This window comes from Xenopus laevis, chromosome 3S (genome assembly GCF_017654675.1).
Source record: "Xenopus laevis strain J_2021 chromosome 3S, Xenopus_laevis_v10.1, whole genome shotgun sequence".
NCBI lineage: Eukaryota > Metazoa > Chordata > Amphibia > Anura > Pipidae > Xenopus > Xenopus laevis.
In genome coordinates this window covers 93,385,886-93,404,181 of record NC_054376.1, presented here as the reverse complement: position 1 = coordinate 93,404,181, position 18,296 = coordinate 93,385,886, and the positions used below count along the sequence as shown (strand labels likewise).

The window sequence follows — 18,296 nt, the reverse complement described above, 5'->3', positions numbered from 1 at the left end:
TCATGAACTGAAAACAAAAATCAGTGCCAGGCTGTCAATGTTACTATAAGCATAGGTCACCTTAGTGCTAGTGTGTGTGGGGCAAACCTACATTTACACATCCCTACTTTTTATTTAGTTACATTTAGTTAAGACTCTTAGCCCTTCTTGATTTAGGTGTCAGTTGCAGGGCAGAGTGATGTGCATAAAGTATTGGACCTTTTACTGCCATAAATAAGCCCTATAATCAATACTATACAGGTATGGGATCCATTAGCTGGAAACCCATTATCCAGAAAGCAACAAATTATGGAAAGGCCATTTCTCAAATATTTAAAAAAATATATACCTTTTTCTTTAAAATAATAAATCAATACCTTGTACTTGATCCAAACTAATATATATTTAATCCTTATTGGAAGCAAAAATAGCCTATTCGGTTTATTTAATGTTTACATGATTTTCTAGTAGACTTAAGGTAAGGAGATCCAAATTAGGGAAAGATCATTTATCTGGAAAACCCAAGGTCCCAAGCATTCTGCATAACAGGTCCCATACCTATATTTGTATTTAATGGACACTAATTGAGATACAATAATAGACTGACAAACAGAAATCAAAATGAAAATCAATGGGCAGAGTCATCAGTTAACTGGGAGACAAAAAACATAATAAAATACCGGGAAGTGATATTCAATAATAAATGCATATTTTTGTAACAGACTAATCCAGAGAGAGGAGCTTAAACTGTTTGGGGTGTTCCCTTGCTGGAGCAGCTATAACAGGTACCCAACCCATGTTTGTTTCTGTATTAATACATGTAAAATGCAATAAGCAATATACAGTAACACACACAGACTGAATCAGACTCATTCAGACACTCTATCACAGATTCAGAGCAGATGCAGTTTTTCTCTCATTCTTACAGACACACACAGGAACAAGCAGATTTAAACATCATCCCCACTCAAATAGATCACACACTTTTTGACATAGACACACACTGTAGACGCACATGTGGTGCGATGCAATTAGCAGCATGCGTCAGTTTGTGAGAGCAAGAGGGATTCTATTGGGATGTGCAGCAGGGGGTGGAAGGGGAGGGATGGGGAGTTCAGAGAGGCCTGTGACATCATCTCATGGCTTATATAGTTAGGGGGAATGGTCCAGATCCTCTCATGTTCCTAAGACACACTGAACTCAACGCACAAGGCACAGCTGATCCTAACAATTTTATTTTCTACAAATATATGGACTTGGCTTGGTGAAATACCTGGAAATGACTTGGACAAGATTTCAGCTGGTGTGTTTGATGCTTCTTGCCTTCACCTGCAGTGCGATGTGCTCAGGTACTGTAATCTGCTTCCATCTCTCTCCGATATCTCCCAGCCCAGGCTCAGACATGTACCTGTACAGTTTTATGCTTTTATTTCTACATACATGTTGTCATATGTGTGTGTGGGTGTGTGTAAAGAGCTAGAGAGATGTCCAGGGAAAGAGCCTCAGATCCCTTAATACTGTTCAAACTTTTGAAGGATCCCAGTAACTGCTGATTCTTACTTGCAGCATCATTTCAGCCTTTCTGTGCCTGGCAGCAAGTAGCAGGATTCTTACCACTATTATACCCTGTAATATATATTTTATATAAGTGCATGTGTGTTTCGGTCTCATCAGTATAAATGTTTTCACTGTAATTAACACTTTTCTAACTATGAGTGAGTCTATCTGTATATGTGTATGAGACAGACAGAGGATGTTTTAGGCTTGTTTCTCGGTGTAAAGGTGTGTGCTTATATGAGAAACGGAGAACATTGCTTGTGCTTGTTTGAGAAAGTGCATGTATATGTATGAGTGACTGTGTAAGTACTGATTTTTACATATATCAAGGTATGAAAGACTAAGTGAAGAGAGTGGCTGCTGCACCAAGGGAACACCTCACAGTTAAAGCTCCTATTCTGTTTCAAGAAGGAATATTATATTGTTTGAATATCTCTTCCAATGTTATGTTGTGGGACAGTCTCCCTATTTAACCTTGTGCTTTGATTTAGAGTTCCCGTTTGCCTGTCCTGCTTCTAAAACATCTCAATCTGTGTCCACAGAATTCAAAGTCATATAGGGGCAGATTTATCAAAGGTCGAGGTGAATTTTCAAATTCAAAAAATGTAAATTTCAAGCTATTTTTTGGACTAGAGAGTAGTCCAAATTCGACTTGAATTTGAAAAAGAATTCAAAAATTTGAATATTGAAATTTATCATGAAATTCGACTTCGACCATTCCTCATCTGAAACCTACCGAATTGCTGTGCTACGGGGGATCTCTTAGAACCTATCTGGAGTTAATTGGTGGACTTTGAAAAAATCAAAATATTTGATTCGAATATGCTTTTACTTCGATTCGTACGATTCCTATTCGTCCGAATATGGACCTATTCAATCGAAAACGGACCTATTCGGCCAAAAAAAACCTTCAACTTAATTTCGGTTTGTCTTTTTGAAGTTTTTCAAATTCGAAATCGACCCTTGATAAACCTGCCCCTTAATCTGTAAGAATGCTAGATTTCTAGATGCAATTCATCATATAATCCGTACAAAAGGATTTCTGTACCTGGGTAGCAACTAAATGGACTGCTGATTGTAGGGATCCTGTAGTTAGTGGACACAAGTGATGTGCGGTATGGTGTATTTACAACTGCTGCCATCAGGGCACAATGTATATAGAGCTTACACTTTATAAAAGTACTTGTACTCCGTACCTTGTTTGCTAGCCCTTACAGCTCGAGGTCAGATGTTAAGTATAGGGTTTCATATACAACCTGCATTCTCTGATGTTCCTCACAATAGTTCTATATACATAGTCCTATGCAAATCTTTGCACTCTGTGACACGGGTTGTGCCTGACAGACTTAAGCACCGGCTTTTTACACTTTGTAACATGCCCCCACCTCCATTTGCATTATTCACCTGCACTTTTATATGTGTTCTGAACAAGTGTACGTCATGGGCTGGCCAGTCACTACAATCATATATTAAATAATTAATAATACTTAAGTTGGTATGCCGGTGGAGACTTACAGACATATATATGTAGATAGTTTTCCCTATCAAGAGTGAGCATACGTTGAATTTTTTGCTGATTCTGAGCCCCTAGATTCATGGTTTTAAACATATACAATTACTGCATTTTACAAACCAATATACTACATAACAAAACCTGCATTGTATTGCTTCTAATGCTTTTAGTTCTGCATTATATCTTTTCCTGTTGACTGAAAACACTCCTGGCAAGTTATACTAGCTTTTTCGATCATTTCTGTTATTATTGGTGTGGGTGCTACTGATTTTAATCATCTCTGTAGGTGGAATTTTCTAGGTCAGTGAGTTACAACCCCTGGGGCTTACACTCTAAGTGCTGCTGGTGGTAGTATAGGGAAATAAGATTACTTCCCAAGGATTTAACACATTAATTGAACCTGTGTCCCATGATTGTATCACAAGGATGAAGCCTATCTTCTCATTTTTATCTTGTGTATCTTACTATTTAAACAGCGCCGCAGCAAAACAAATGATGGGATGCTTGCAGGGCTTCCCAGACAATTTATACTTAGTTCTCACTAACATTCCAGTAAATCAGTATTGTGCTGGGGTAATTCTTTTGGTTATTGACCCCTCTCCTTTTTTTCTGTACATTCCCCTGATTACAGTATGTTAGTCTGGTATTAGTATAAGCTTCAGACAACACATTATTCTTTACAGTAACATCAATCCCTCAAGGCTTTCAGGGAAGTTTTTAGCAAGGCTTCTGTTTTCACAAATTCATACTTCAATGAATCAAATTAGATTCAAAATGAGTTTCTAATACATAGAAAAAGGTCCCTTGATAAACATTTAGATATACGCATAGACACACACACCTGTGACACACCTATATTTAAAGGTAATAGATTAGACAGATAGATATGCATACTTCGAACAACTGACATATGACATAAGATACATTTATTTAATAAGGTCCCATATACTGCACCTTAATGTCCTTTGTTCAACACTAAAGGCCAATGGTAATTTTTTGCCTTTTAATGTTAATTATTTATTAATTGTATCCAGGCATCTGTTAATTTGTATTACTGTATACAGTAACATTAATGTACACACATGTTTTAGTAGGTTTAATTCCTGAAAAGTGTTTGCATTACTTTGGCCCTGATGCCTTTATCTTCACAATGTATTATATAAAACCTTCCCGTATCTATCAATGGGTCATTAGCATTTGATGAAACAGCCACTGCACCATGGCATTTGTGTTATTATACATGTAGCCACAACGAGAAGCCAATAATAAGTAAAAAAAAGTCTGTTTGAAAAGGATGTGCATGTAAAAGGATGTAGCAGTTGTAAGACGGGGATAATATGGTGGTAGGAGTTATCCATATATTCAAATATGTATATATATATATATATATATATATATATATATATATATATATATATATTTATTTATTATGGTAGGGAAATAAGCTGTTGCTTGTGGACTGAGCAGGAGAGAGAAGCAGAATTATGGTGTATCCTTATAACACACACAAACTTGCAAAATGAAACCATTAATGAAACATTTCTCTTTTCCCTCACAATATCAGCGTAATAAAGTCACTTAATAAGTAATGATAAACATGTTAATAGCTGCAGATTGATGCTGATCAAAATCGGCTGGAGCCTTAAGTATAGATTTCCATTGCCCCGCATGCTGTGTATGTAACATATTCACAGAACATTGATTCAGTGCAAAAGCACTTTCCAAATTATGAGCCAATACCCATACAGATTGATTTTGTATGGGGTTCAAATGTATAGAAATGAAGAGTTTAACAGCAGGCATTCAGGCAATTAAAAATAAATAGCACCACCCAGTTCCAGCTTGTGCATTATAGATAAACACTTGGTATAATATGGATGTGTTGTGTTTCTCATAACGTATTTAAATTAGAGAACAGATGGCATATTTAGATCTTTTCTTGCAGTAATACATGTAGTTTACTTCTTATCCTTTGTGAGTATATACAGTACTTGTGTGTGTTAAGGCAATGTTTTCTGTTTGTGTTCTGTGAAAATATTAAGTTCCAATGAATAATATCATTTACATCTCTGGGGACACTCTTGTATAAATTCATCTTTTTAACTTTGAATTTTTAGATTTTTAAAAATAGATTTTTTACGTTTTTACGAACTGAAATATGCAATAGTTCATCTCAGCCCACTCTGCATGCACGTCTATATCTCCACTGATATGCAGCCTTAGCTTCCATGCAGTACAAGAACCTGCCATAATAAACACAAATTAACAAAACAAAATTTGCATTTCCTTACATTCAAAAATAAAAGCACCTATATAATCGAGAAGCTCATTACAGTTCAACTATGCATTGAACATCTCAGTAGGCATAAATATAAAGACTTCGAAATTTTGTGTGAAGCTAAACTGGAATGTGATTGAGGCTAAGTGAGTAAACTTATAGAATGATTCTCTCAATAACTGTCATTACAATTTATATTATACACACGCAAAAGCTTTAATTGAAATGTATATGTTTCTTAGTCCAGCAATTATATAAACAAATATTTGCTTGGCCAGTACAATATGAAAATTATCCAGTTCTTAGATAGAAGTTTTTTTTGCAATCTTAATAGACAATATTAATTTATTATTCTTCATGGTGCAGATTCAGAAGAGGAAATGAAAGCTCTAGAAACAGATGTTCTGAGCAATATATACTCATCCAAGGTGAGTGTCTGCTTTACATTCAATTGTACTGTAAATGCACTCAAACTCATATTTATGCTTTAGGAACTCTGTATAAATTAATGTTATGGCTCAACTAAGCTATAAAAATGTGTCCCAACGATGTCTAGTATGAAAATATCTGTAACTTGAAGTATTGGCTGATAACAGCAATACATGTATGGGCAAATACAAGAGTCCTCTGCACTCAACCCATTATCAATATATTTAAGACAGAGACATTTTGTGCATACTGCTACTGAAAAATGCCTTACCCTTTAAACAAAACAGGGATTGTTTGTCAATATATTTAAGCTGGCCAACTACATCAAAGTCATCCCATATCTGGCCAGTCCTACGCTCAATTTTATCTGATTCATTAAGAATTCTATTGCTTCATTATACATTTTACAAAGGGACTAAGTTTTACCTGTAACTTACTTGCTGCTTTCAAAGTAAAACTCCCAAACTTGGCTGCCCTTTTATAAGACACCAGTGGATTACCTGACTATAATTGGGAACATACATGTATCTGTTATCCAGATTGCATGGGACCTAGGGTTTTCCAGAGAAAGGATCTTTCTGTAATTTGGATCTTCATACCTTGTCTGCTATAAAATAATGTAAACAAAAAGTAAACTAAATAGGATGGTGTTGCTTCCATTAAGGATTAAGTATATCTTAGTTACTTAGGTACTTAGGTTATCTTATGGTAATTTAAATTATTAAAGAAAAAAAAGAAAATAATTTTTTAAAATTTGGATTATTTGAGATGGTCTTTCCCTAATTTGGAGCTTTCTGGATAATGGGTTTCCAGATATAATTATCCCATAACTGTATCCAATGCTACATAATCTTTAAAAGTGGTTGGACCTACTAAATGTTTGAACCAATTCATAACAACAGGGCAGCTGGAAGTGTTTTTATCCCTATGTTCTCACCTTAATGATTTGCCAGAATTTTATCCTCTCTTAATCTTTTATTTTTCTTTTATCATCCCCCTAGCGCTTCCTATTTTGCTAGTATCTCTCAAAATTATTAGTATCTTCTCTTAGACACCTGCCAATAATCGTTTTTCATTTCATAAACTCATTAGTATATTTTACTTATTTTGCTGTATTATTGTTCATGCTTGTACTTTCTTACATATTTGTTCTCAGGCCCGGACTGGCAATCTGTGGGTTCTGGCAAATGCCAGAGGGGCTTCTATAAGGTCCCATTGAAAGTCAGTATTTAGTGGGCTGGTGGGGGCTGTTTGGGCCTCTGTGTACCTGAAATGCCAGGGCCTATTTTAATTCTCAGTCCGGACCTGTTTGTTCTTTTGCAACTACAGGGTCACCAAAATACCACTTAAAGAAAGTAATTTTTCCATTTATAAAAATTACACAATACATGAAAAAACAATAATATAATGGTTAAAAACGAATTGCTGTGTTTAACTATCATAAGAATACCTCCACTAATATGACAACTCCCATTCATGTCTATGTCTGAACATGCAGAAAAGAATGTTATGGGCGCATAGAAAGTTCAGCTGTCATGTCTAATGTTGTTGTATGCTATAGTGTTTATAAATATATTATCAGAAAAGTGAACTTAGATACAAAAAGTCTGAAATTCTTTGAAAAAGAGGGATGGGTAGGGAATGGTGAAATGAGGGAGGGATGGTTTAAAGCTGTGTTAGTAGAAAGAGAGGGAGCGAAAGGGAAAATGTAATTTTAATAATGGTAAAAAAAAAAATAGATATTTTGAAAATATGTTATCTATCTTTTTTTCTATCTTCATCCATTTTACCATGTCATCTATGTACGTGTGTCTAGGTGGCTATCGAGATCATAAAGAACGAGTAACTGTTGAAGATGAGACCTTTCCCAGGGCAACATTCTATTTCACACAAACTCATGTATATGTGCACTGGAAGATATACAATTAATTGTCATTTCTAGTGAATGCCAAATTTGTCCCGCGACTTTTGACGGCGGCGACAATTCACTGGTGTCAAAAAAAATTGACCCCGCCACCGCTGCAAATTCGCAAATTTATTCTCCGGTGGTGAAACATGGAAATTCGCACCTGGCGAGTAAATTTGCCCATCACTAGTTATTTTATGTATATGTGAAAACATAAGCTGTGCTGGAAGGGTGTTGCACTCAAGGTATATTTTAGACATCTTTAATAGATGCATTTTATTGCATTATGCAACAGGCCATGTATTGTATTATTTGCATCTAACATTTGCTTGGCTGACTTTACCAACAGCAATGCATTGTCATTACCAATTGCATCTTGTCACAATGAACTGATCCTATGAGATACATTTTCCACACCACAGTTTTTACAGTATATCCCTTCAGTCTCCTTACATTCAGATTAGATATGCTAAAAGCTTGATTTACAACGAGGCATGACAAAAAGTTCCCATTCTTGATTACAGTAAGGAGTATAGTTAGGAAATTGCACTTGTTAAAAGACAGCAATCCATTATTCCTGGGTTGGACTGGTTCAGTAAACTTATGAATGTCCCCTCAGGACACAATAACAATGGGCTTTTCCACAAAGTAAAACATTTGATAAAAATGGAAAGAGTTGATAAAAGATCTATAGGAAAAAGGGGAACACAAATTGGGCATGCAAAAATAATATGTTAAAAAAATATATGTGAGAAAGAAGAGAAGGTAGCAAAGAGGACAGATATGCATAAAAAGCAAAGGGTGAGGAGCAGCAGAGGTGGAACTGGAGAGCAAACTGGATGGAGGAAAAAAAGAGCAATAGTAATAAATGAGGAGAAAGAAATATGACTATAGGAATACTAGAATGAAGGAATGAAATAGGCAAGGCAGGTGAAGATAAAAACTGTAGAGATCAGAGTAGTAGAGGTTAATTTCTAGGCCTACCAGGTGTCTTTTTATTAGGCACAGAGTAAGATTAAAGTAACAGCATGAAATAAAAATGTCTAAAACATCTTTACATCTTTGCAACCTGACTCAGTGTGCTACTGGCTTTCTTTTAAACATCTTTACAGTGCGCTTTAAAATGTTGTGGCACCATTTCTCGATGGTGTGATTTTTGCATATGTGTATATTTAATTCATGGTAGGGCATTTTGGGACAATTGAAAAGTATATATAAAGTAGATAAATAATAGATAGAAAAAAGATAATCAATTTGTGCATTAGCTAACTCTCCAATGAATACACTAGACCAGGTGAGACAGCATAGAAAAGATGGATGAACATAGTAAAACTGAAAAAAAAACACTGCCATAAAACCCAGTACAGGTTTGAGACATGTTATCCAGAAATCTCATGCCCTGGGGTTCTCCAGATAAGGGATCTTTCCATTATTTGGCTCTCTATACCTTAAATCTACTAAAACATCATTTAAATATTAATTAAACCCAGTAGGATTGTTTTGCCTCCAAAGAGGATTACTTATATCTTAATTAGCCTCAAGGTGCTATGTTATGATTACAGAGAAAAAGGAGCTTGATTAAAAATTTGAACTATTTGCTTAAAACGAGCCTACGAGAGATGGCCTGCTTGTAATTTGGAGCTTTCTGGAGAACAGATCCCATACTGCTGAAAAAGAATTCCGACACTGTACCTTATAGAAATAAACAGCAAAAGTAAACATTTTAATCTTAACAATAATCTTTTTGTTTTCAGTATTTTTAGACTAATTGTAACTTTTGTGCATTGTGACATGCATTTAATTTTTCCATGCATGCTTCTAATAACATGGATGCATATTCATAGCTAGTTGTTTGATCATTAACTTCCAAGCAGAGAGGATAAGGCAGATTTTCTTAGTTTCGTTTACAATGACTACAATGACAATCTTTCTCAGTATTTATTTTCTCTTACCTCCATTATGACAAGAAAAGAAAAGTATCATTTATATTAAGAGCTTTGCATAAAAAATTTCAGTGTGGTCGCTGCAAAAATGTTAGCATTGATTTGTGGTTGATTTAAAGCCCTAGCTTTGCCAATTAATGTTTGTGCGCCAGTTTTGTAGCTGAATCCCAAAAGTAATGTGTATTTCCAATAATAACCAACCAATGGTCATGGCTGTAATTATCATAATGCAAGTCTTTCTTTTCCAGTTTTTCTATTACTCCACTTCTGTTGCTTCATAGCTCTGTCAGGTATTTCAGTTCTACAGCTTTTGTAAAAAGACCAATTTTCCTTAATGGAAAGTAATTATGCTTGGCATGTGCACCAGATGTGATTTAGTTAAGGCACAATCTGGCCAGCACTAGCAATGAAAGCTGAAGTCTGAGAATAATGCAGATAATGGTTAAAAGTTAACTTTACACAACAAAATTGCTTCCAAGAAGTCATTACGTTTTGTTTATTTCATAAAAGGGAAAAACATATTTAAACCTGAATAAAAATCAGACTTGTTACAAAGATATTACATAGTATAGAGCAGGGATCCCCAACCTTTTGAACCGTGAGCAACATTCAGACGAAAAAGGAGTTGGGGAGTAACAAAGGCATGAAAAATGTTCTTGGGGTGCCAAACCAGTGCTGTGATTGGCCTTTTAGTAGTCCCTATGTGGATTGTTAAGCTACATTGAGACTCTGTTTGGCAGTACACCTGATTATTATACAACCAAAACTTGTCTCCAAGCCAGGAATTCAAAAATAAGCTCCTGCTTTGAGGCCACTGGGAGCAAATATCCAAGGGGTTGCAGAGCAACATGTTACTCATGAGCTACTGGTTGGGGATTACTGGTATATAGTATCCAGAATGCATGGGACCTAGGGCACAATTGCCTTAAGCATGACTGCATTTTGCAGATTACTGAATATTTATAAATGTTTCAAAATAACTCATGCAATACCTGTATACACAAACAAGTTTACAACAGCTTGTTAGTAGCTGAAAATATACCATACAACATTTTCTCTGAAGAAAAGATGCTTGTGAAGGGACATGATTACTCTTTACAAGTACATTATAGGGCATTATTTTTTCCATAAAAAAGGATCAACACACCATAGGCCACCCCTTTAGATTAGAAGAACATTTTCATTTGAAGCAGCCTTTGTGGTTCTTCACAGTAAGGTGACAGTGAGGTTGTGGAATGCATTATTAGGAGATGTAGTTATGGCACATTCTATCAATGCCTTTAAGAAGGGCTTGGATGATTTCTTGGACAAACACAATATCCAAGGCTATTCTGATCTTAAGAGCTATAGCTCATTAGTATAGATATATAATGTATGCACATGAGTGTATGCTATTGGAATATATATCTATATATATATATATATATATATATATATATATATATATATATATATATATATATATATATATATATATATATATATATATATATACACACGAGTGCATAGATATAATGGTATATTTTTAAGTATGGCATAAGTATGGCATAAGTATGTGCATTTAACCATGAATTAAATCCAATAGGATTGTTTTGTCTTCAATAAGGATTACTTAAATCTTATTTGGGATTAAGTACAATACACTGTTTAATTATTATTATTATTTTTATTCATTTTTAAAAATGTGTATTATTTGATTAAAATTAAGTCTATTGGAGATGGCCATCCTGTAATTCAGATCTTTCAGGATAACTGGTCCCATACCTGTACATAAAAATAGATATAACAGATTTTTACAGATAATATCCCATTCATTCTCTTCCAATATTTTACATGGCTTTACTGGGATTACAATTCAATTGTCTGTCTGGAATAAATCCTCCTTCAATCTTACAACAAACAGTAGCCAAAACATTTCAATAAATCTACAAAAAGAGAGAGAACAGATTATGACAGATTGAGGAAATCATTACCAGCAGTGGACATAACCAATAAAGCGTATCCAATTAAAGCAAATGCTTTATTGTTTGGAGGCAATGTACCCATGTAGAGATGACAGTTGTAATACCAAGTATGTTTAAGAAAGCTGACATCCATCATATAACCACCACAAGAATACATGTTCATTTGTGTTTTTCTTCTGATATCAGCTTGCTATTAGGTCATCATTTATTTTGTTTTAAATAATGATTTTGATAAAACTGCACTAATAAGCAATTACTGTATATACTTTGGTGTTTCTATTTATTACAGGACAATTCTGCAAACATTGAAAAGTAAAATAAACCCTAATGTGTGTATGTGGTTTTGTCTTCCTATAATAATAGTCCACAACAAATAATTGTGGGTACCACAAATAAATAAGTGCTCCTGGTTGTTGTGGGATTTCAGCATGTACCAAAGTAGCTTTATCCAGGGGCTGAAGGTAACAATAAAGAAAAATTGTAAAGAAAGGAAACTAAAAATAGGGGGAAAAATCTTTGAACTACAATATTTCTCTTTGTTAGTAAACGATTTAAGCAAATAATCAGGAATGTGTATCCTATGACATAGCTTTTACAAGACCATGCACATGTTGGATACAAAGCTTGCTGCAATCTGCAAGCAGAGTTCTATTTCCAGAAAGTACGTTATCAAATAAAATCTGAGGCAACAGATTAATTGCAGAAATGTTGATTTAGGTTAACTATACTTTGCCAAAACCATCTGAGGACTCCCAGGGCCTCATTCAAGACAGGATGCAGACACGGCCCCACCAGATTTTTTTAACCAAATATTTTCTCCAATATTTCTGATGACTTTAACCAAGAGGGAATGAAACGTTTGATACCAAGACTATATAAAGTGTGATGTATAATGATGGACGAATTTGTCCTGTTTCGCCAAAAAAATAAGTGAATTTCCTGTGAAACGGCGAAAAATTTGTGAAACGGCTCCGGCGTCTCGTTTTTGGACGCCGGTGAATTTTCAACTGCAAATTTACATTTACTAAGGGTCACAGTGAATTTTCTAATGAAAAAACTTTGAATTTCAAAGTATTTTTTAGGTACTTCGACCATCGAATAGGCCAAATTCGACTTCGATTCGAATAGAAAATACTTTGAATATTAGACCATTCGAAAATCGAAGTACTGTCTCTTTAAAAAAAACTTTGATTTCGCCACTTCGCCACTTTAAACCTGACGAATTGCTATGTTAGCCTATGGGGACCTCCTAGAACCTAGAGACAAAATTTGGCTACGTTTTAAAAAGTCAAAGTTTTTTTTTTGAAAATTGTTCAATCGATCAATTAAATTGTTTGAATCGTTCGATTCGAACAATTTCAACGAATGATTTTACTTCGACCGAAAACGGGCAAATATATTCAAAGATAAAAGTTAGACTATTGAATTTGGCCTATACGATGGTCAAATTTCGAAGTTTTTTAACTTCAAAATTCGACCCTTGATAAATCTGCCCCTAAAAACTAAAAATGCGTTATCTACTGCTGAATTTCCAAAGTGATTCTAAAGAATATGTTACTTGAATCCCAAAGTACCCCCAAAATGTATAACATTTTAGAATCTTCATACCTTCTTTCAGTTTAGTGGAGCCTCTCTGGTGCTTTCAGTACTATCAATTCCATACAATACAAAAAGCAATGTAAAAAGTGCAAAACATTTCCCACGTATAGGTGTCCCTTCACTTGCCACCTAACTTGTGCCATACTTGCACATTCAAGTTAAAGAGTGTCAGGAGGCTTATATCTGCTTTATATTGTAAAGTCTATTTTGCCAAGATATGCTGGATTGTAAACATGTTATGATATTTATTTCAGGTGAATAAAGCAAGACTCCCATATTGGAAGATGACTTTGCTAAATGTGTGTGGTATAATAAACAATTTAAATAACCAAGCTGAGGAACCAGAAGAAACTGGTGAAGATGAGTTTCTTTTAAGAAAACAATACCCTATGGATGGTCTCAATTTGGAAGCAATGCTGACAATAGTCCAACTTCAGAAGATTTGTCAAAGCAGAGGCTTGCAGCACTGGGAGGTACTGTATGGTACATTTGCTTGTTAGATGTTACATGCGGGGGCTGGTTTAAGCATGCTCAAGGGGGAGAAAACTTGTTAGTTGAGCCTCAAAAACTTTTTTTATTTAAAGGGGAACTATAGCAAAAAGGAACATTTAGGGGCACATTTACTATTGGTCGAATATCGAGGGTTAATGAACCCTCAATATTCGACCATCGAAGTAAAATCCTTCGACTTCGAAAATCGAAGTCGAAGGATTTACCGCACTTACTTTGATCGAACGATCGAAGGAAAAAACGTTCGATCGAACGATCGGAGGAAAAATCGATCGAACGATTAAATCCTTCGAATTGAAAGATTCGAAGGATTTTAATCCATCGATCGAACGATTTTCCTTCCATCAGAAATTGCCTAGAAAGCTTATGGGGAAGGTCCCCATAGGCTAACATTGGTGCTCGGTAGGTTTTAGGTGGCGAAGTAGGTGGTCGAAGTTTTTTTTAAAGAGACAGTACTTCGACTATCGAATGGTCCAATTGTGGAACGATTTTTAGTTCAAAACGTTTCATTCAAAGTCATAGTCAAAGGTCGAAGTAGCCAATACGATGGTTGAAGTAGCCAAAAATTTTTTAGAAATTCAAAGTATTTTTTATTCTAATCCTTCACTCGAGCTAAGTAAATGTGCCCCTTAATATAAGCTTCAGCATACTGAAATAATAAACTTTCTAAATACAATCGTTTAAATATTCTGTAGCGTTTCTGAAGTAATCTAGTGTAGGTTCACTTACTCTTTCAGCATCTGTTTCTCTTCATTATGTCTTCATGCAGGAGTTGGGTATCAGATATTGATGGACATTTAGATCCAATATATCTTATAGGGGGGCTTCTTTTGCCTAGAAGATGTATTAGAGCTTACTCTATTAAAATCACCAGACAACATGTCTCTCTACATGCAGGATTTGTGCAAAAGGCAGTTATTTTGTTAGATGTTGTTTGTACTGGAATCAGTTATTTGAGTGAGCTTTAATAAATCTGCTAGGAAAGGAAGCCCCCCTATAATATATATATTGGATCATTCATCTGACAGCCAAGAATGAAGAGAAACAGATGCTGAGAGTGAACATAAACTAGATTTTTTTCAGAAACCATGCAGAATTTTTAATTGTTTGTATTTAGAAAGTTTCTTATTTCAGTATGATGAAGCTTATATGAAATTTTCATTTTTATGATAGTTCCCCTTTAAGAAAGACCGTTCAGAGGGAAAAAGACTTCAACCATTGAGGATTTTCCCCCCAAACTGGGTTAACATTTTTCAAGCATTCTTTTTATTAGAGGGTTCTTGGTTGTGGATTGGCATGCTATTAATATTCTGTCTCACGAGAAGAGGATGAACTAGTAGATAAAAACAATTATATATGTATTTGCAATGCTACATATACTGTAGTTGAAGATGGAGAGCACTTGGGCATCCCCTGGCCAAATTCTATGTTGCATATAGTATATATTAACAAATTGGCACCTTTACTAAAGATTGGTGTGCTTAAGTTTAAGTAACTGAATAAAGGAATGTTAGTGCAAAACTATCCATCTGAATCATTAGTGCTTAATGCAAATCATATTATCTATTCAGTTAATTATTGAATCTTATTTTGGACTATTTATTCTAGCATGGAAAATAAATTCGAAACCTAAAATTGTTGGTAAGATTTCACCTTGTATTTTGAATTTGTGTGAATTTTTTCATGCTCTAATAAATTCAAAATATACTTGAAATTCGATTAGGAGAATATTTTAAGATAAAATTAGAACTTCTAAAGCTCGAACAAATATTAACGACTCAAAAACTCGAATCAAATTTGATTTGAATTGGACTAAACTTGATTCGAGTTTTTTCTCCAAAAAAAAACTTGACTCTCAGGAAGGCAATTAACATCTTCAGATGGGTCACTGAACCCCTCCCATTGACTTATACATGAACTTGGCAGGTTTTAGGTGGCGAATAGTCACAAATTATTCCCAGGGTAAAATTTTTGATAAATCTCGAATATTCGAATTCAAATCGAGTTTGGATTATTCCCAGTTCGAATTTGTGAGTTTTGACCAAAAAAAAACAACAATTGGAAAATTTGAATTCGAATTTACTATTCAATCCTTGATAAATATGCCCCCTAATATACTGTGTGTTCCACTCAATCCCACTGTGCAGAACAGTAACCGTTCTGGCTACAGCAAAGTGGGAGAATGGCCAACAGGCACCTCAGGGATAAATAAAAAGTGATACAGTAGCATATGGTTGAGCTAGGGTGAGGCATGTGGCCAAAGGTGAATCTACGGGTGTGGCCATTTTAGTGAATCTATGGGTGAAAAATGGAGAAGCAAAATGCATATGGATACAGCTAAAGAGAATGTACAGATACTGCATGCGTGGAAATGACATGCTAAAAAGTTGTTATACTGTCTGGTCATATGCATCTAGCTATGTGCAATATCTATCACTCATAGCCCCGCAATCTCCCAGTAAAGAGGTGCTGATATTCAATATGTAATAAATATCTCTTACCAATTCCTCAAAAAATAAATAAATATATATCAGTAAGATTAGTTCACAATAATAAATAAATTATAATAGAAACATATACTGGTCAGCTCCTGCTACACTGTCCCATAGTAAGTCTAAAGGGGTCATTTACTTACACGAGTGCTAGAGCACAAACCTTAAGGGTAAATGTACTAAGTGGTGAAAATTCGCCAGCGACAGCTTCACACCCATCACAACACTATGCCAGGCGAAAATTCGCTGAGACAATGCTAATTTACTAGAATGCAAAGTTTCGTCCTGGCAGACGGACACTGGTAAATTTTCACTCAAATTCTCTAGAGGTCTTGCTAATTTGCATACGGCAGTAAATTTAGAGTTGAATAAACGTCTTTATGTTATATGTTGCAGAAAATACATTACATTTCCACTGTCCATAGAACCTTAATAAAGATATTAGAATTGTTATAATGCGTAGGCCACTGTATAGTTAATGTTCCATATGTTAGAAAATGTATGGGGTAAACCGGTTACCCCAAAAAAAAATATTAGGGCTTTTGCAGGCTATCACTATAAAAAAAGGAAAAGACGCCAGCGTTTTTTGAACTTGGATGCTTTTTCCACTCAGAATATGATGTAAGTGACAGAAGATCTATGTACTCTATTGCACTTCGCCTGGTCTGAGCTGGTGAAGGCAAGTCTGGCGAAAGAGTTAAAATCTGCATTTTAGTGAATTTGCGGAGTAACATCCAGAGCGAACAGTCACCTGGAGATAGAGTGCGAATTACCGCTAGCTTCTATCTCCCTCTCTAGCAAAGTGACGTCTGTGCCCGTTAATAAATCGGTGAAGTTCCTGTTGGTGGTAATGCTGGCGAATTGTCGTTTGCCACTTCACCCTTTAGTAAATCTGCCCCTAGTGCTTATCTAACAACAATTGCACCCCAGGGAATGCTGCACTTTGTTTCTTGCACTGGATTTTAACATGTAAATTAGATTACAGGAGGGGAACGGAAATGGGCAGACTAAACTTGCAAAATTTGGAAGTGGGTGGAGTGAATTTGGGAGGTTTCGATCTCAGTTGAGTTAGCTCTCTTTCTCAAACATCTTTTCCTGTTTTGGTAGTGTAAAATACTAAACTGAATAAGATATTCTGATTTGAAATTTCAAGGACATTGTATTGACATCTTTATTCTTGTCTTACAGTTCATGCAACACGATTACTTAGAACCTAACAGCCCAAACAGTGAAAAGGATGAACCCATAAAGAGGAAAACACCTTACATTTTAAAAAGACAAACATATGTAAGCAAAGCAAGAAGACCTTACATACTAAAAAGAGGATCGTATTACTAAAATATTGAACATAGGAAAATGGTGTATTTCATTTATAAGTAAATGTGATTTATGGTTATTTTGTTTACAATTAAAAATATATTTGTGTGATTAATATATTGGAAAAATATTGTCATTTATACTAAGTAAATGTGAGTTTATTCATGTTGTTTCTTAAAGGTTATTTTCACACACAGCCCCAATCAATAGCTTCACTTGACAGATGAATTACATTAACAAAAGAAAAAAAAAAAGCAGTGCACAGTGCCCATTTTAAATATAAAGTAAAGGCAACCCAAGGGGCTGATTCCCTAAGGGTCGAATATCGAGGGTTAATATTCGACTAGGAAGTAAAATCCTTCGACTTCGAATATCGAAGTCGAAGGATTTAGGGCAGATAGTATGATCAAACGATCGAACGATTATTCCTTCGATCGAACGATAAAATCCTTCGAATCGAACGATTCGAAGGATTTTAATCCAACGATCGAAGGAATATCCTTCGATCAAAAAAGTTAGCCAAGCCTATGGGGACCTTCCCCATAGGCTAACATTGACTTCGGTAGCTTTTAGATGCCGAACTAGGGGGTCGAAGTTTCTTTTAAAGAGACAGTACTTCGACTATCGAATGGTCGAATAGTCGAACGATTTTTAGTTTGAATCCTTCGATTCGAAGTCGTAGTCGAAGGTCGAAGTAGCCCATTCAATGGTCGAAGTAGCCCAAAAAAAACTTCGAAATTCAAAGTTTTTTAACTTCGAATCCTTCACTCGAAGTTAGTAAATCGGCCCCCAAGTGTGTTCAAAAATGT

The 18,296-nt window shown here is 35.2% G+C and overlaps 2 protein-coding genes across 2 annotated transcripts in view; one reads left to right on the top strand and one right to left on the bottom strand.

The window, feature by feature from the left end:
• rassf9.S (Ras association (RalGDS/AF-6) domain family (N-terminal) member 9 S homeolog) overlaps nucleotides 1–18,296 on the bottom strand; it is a 69,479-nt gene that overhangs the window by 44,629 nt on the left and 6,554 nt on the right. The gene's annotated exons all lie outside the window — the stretch shown is intronic.
• nts.S (neurotensin S homeolog) lies at nucleotides 1,181–17,652 on the top strand. The gene is made up of 4 exons (NM_001092681.1): nucleotides 1,181–1,328; nucleotides 5,694–5,755; nucleotides 13,423–13,641; nucleotides 17,359–17,652. The coding sequence occupies exons 1-4, from the start codon at nucleotides 1,259–1,261 to the stop codon at nucleotides 17,506–17,508; spliced, it is 501 nt and encodes a 166-aa protein (NP_001086150.1). The 5' UTR covers nucleotides 1,181–1,258; the 3' UTR covers nucleotides 17,509–17,652.

What these genes read in the sequence shown, in the direction of transcription:
- nts.S (NM_001092681.1), top strand. Translation starts at nt 1,259, where the DNA reads ATGACTTGGACAAGATTTCAGCTGGTGTGTTTGATGCTTCTTGCCTTC. An exon ending in GCAATATATACTCATCCAAG is followed by an intron (nt 5,756 to 13,422) that starts GTGAGTGTCTGC and finishes TATTTATTTCAG; the next exon opens with GTGAATAAAGCAAGACTCCC. An exon ending in GAGGCTTGCAGCACTGGGAG is followed by an intron (nt 13,642 to 17,358) that starts GTACTGTATGGT and finishes CTTGTCTTACAG; the next exon opens with TTCATGCAACACGATTACTT.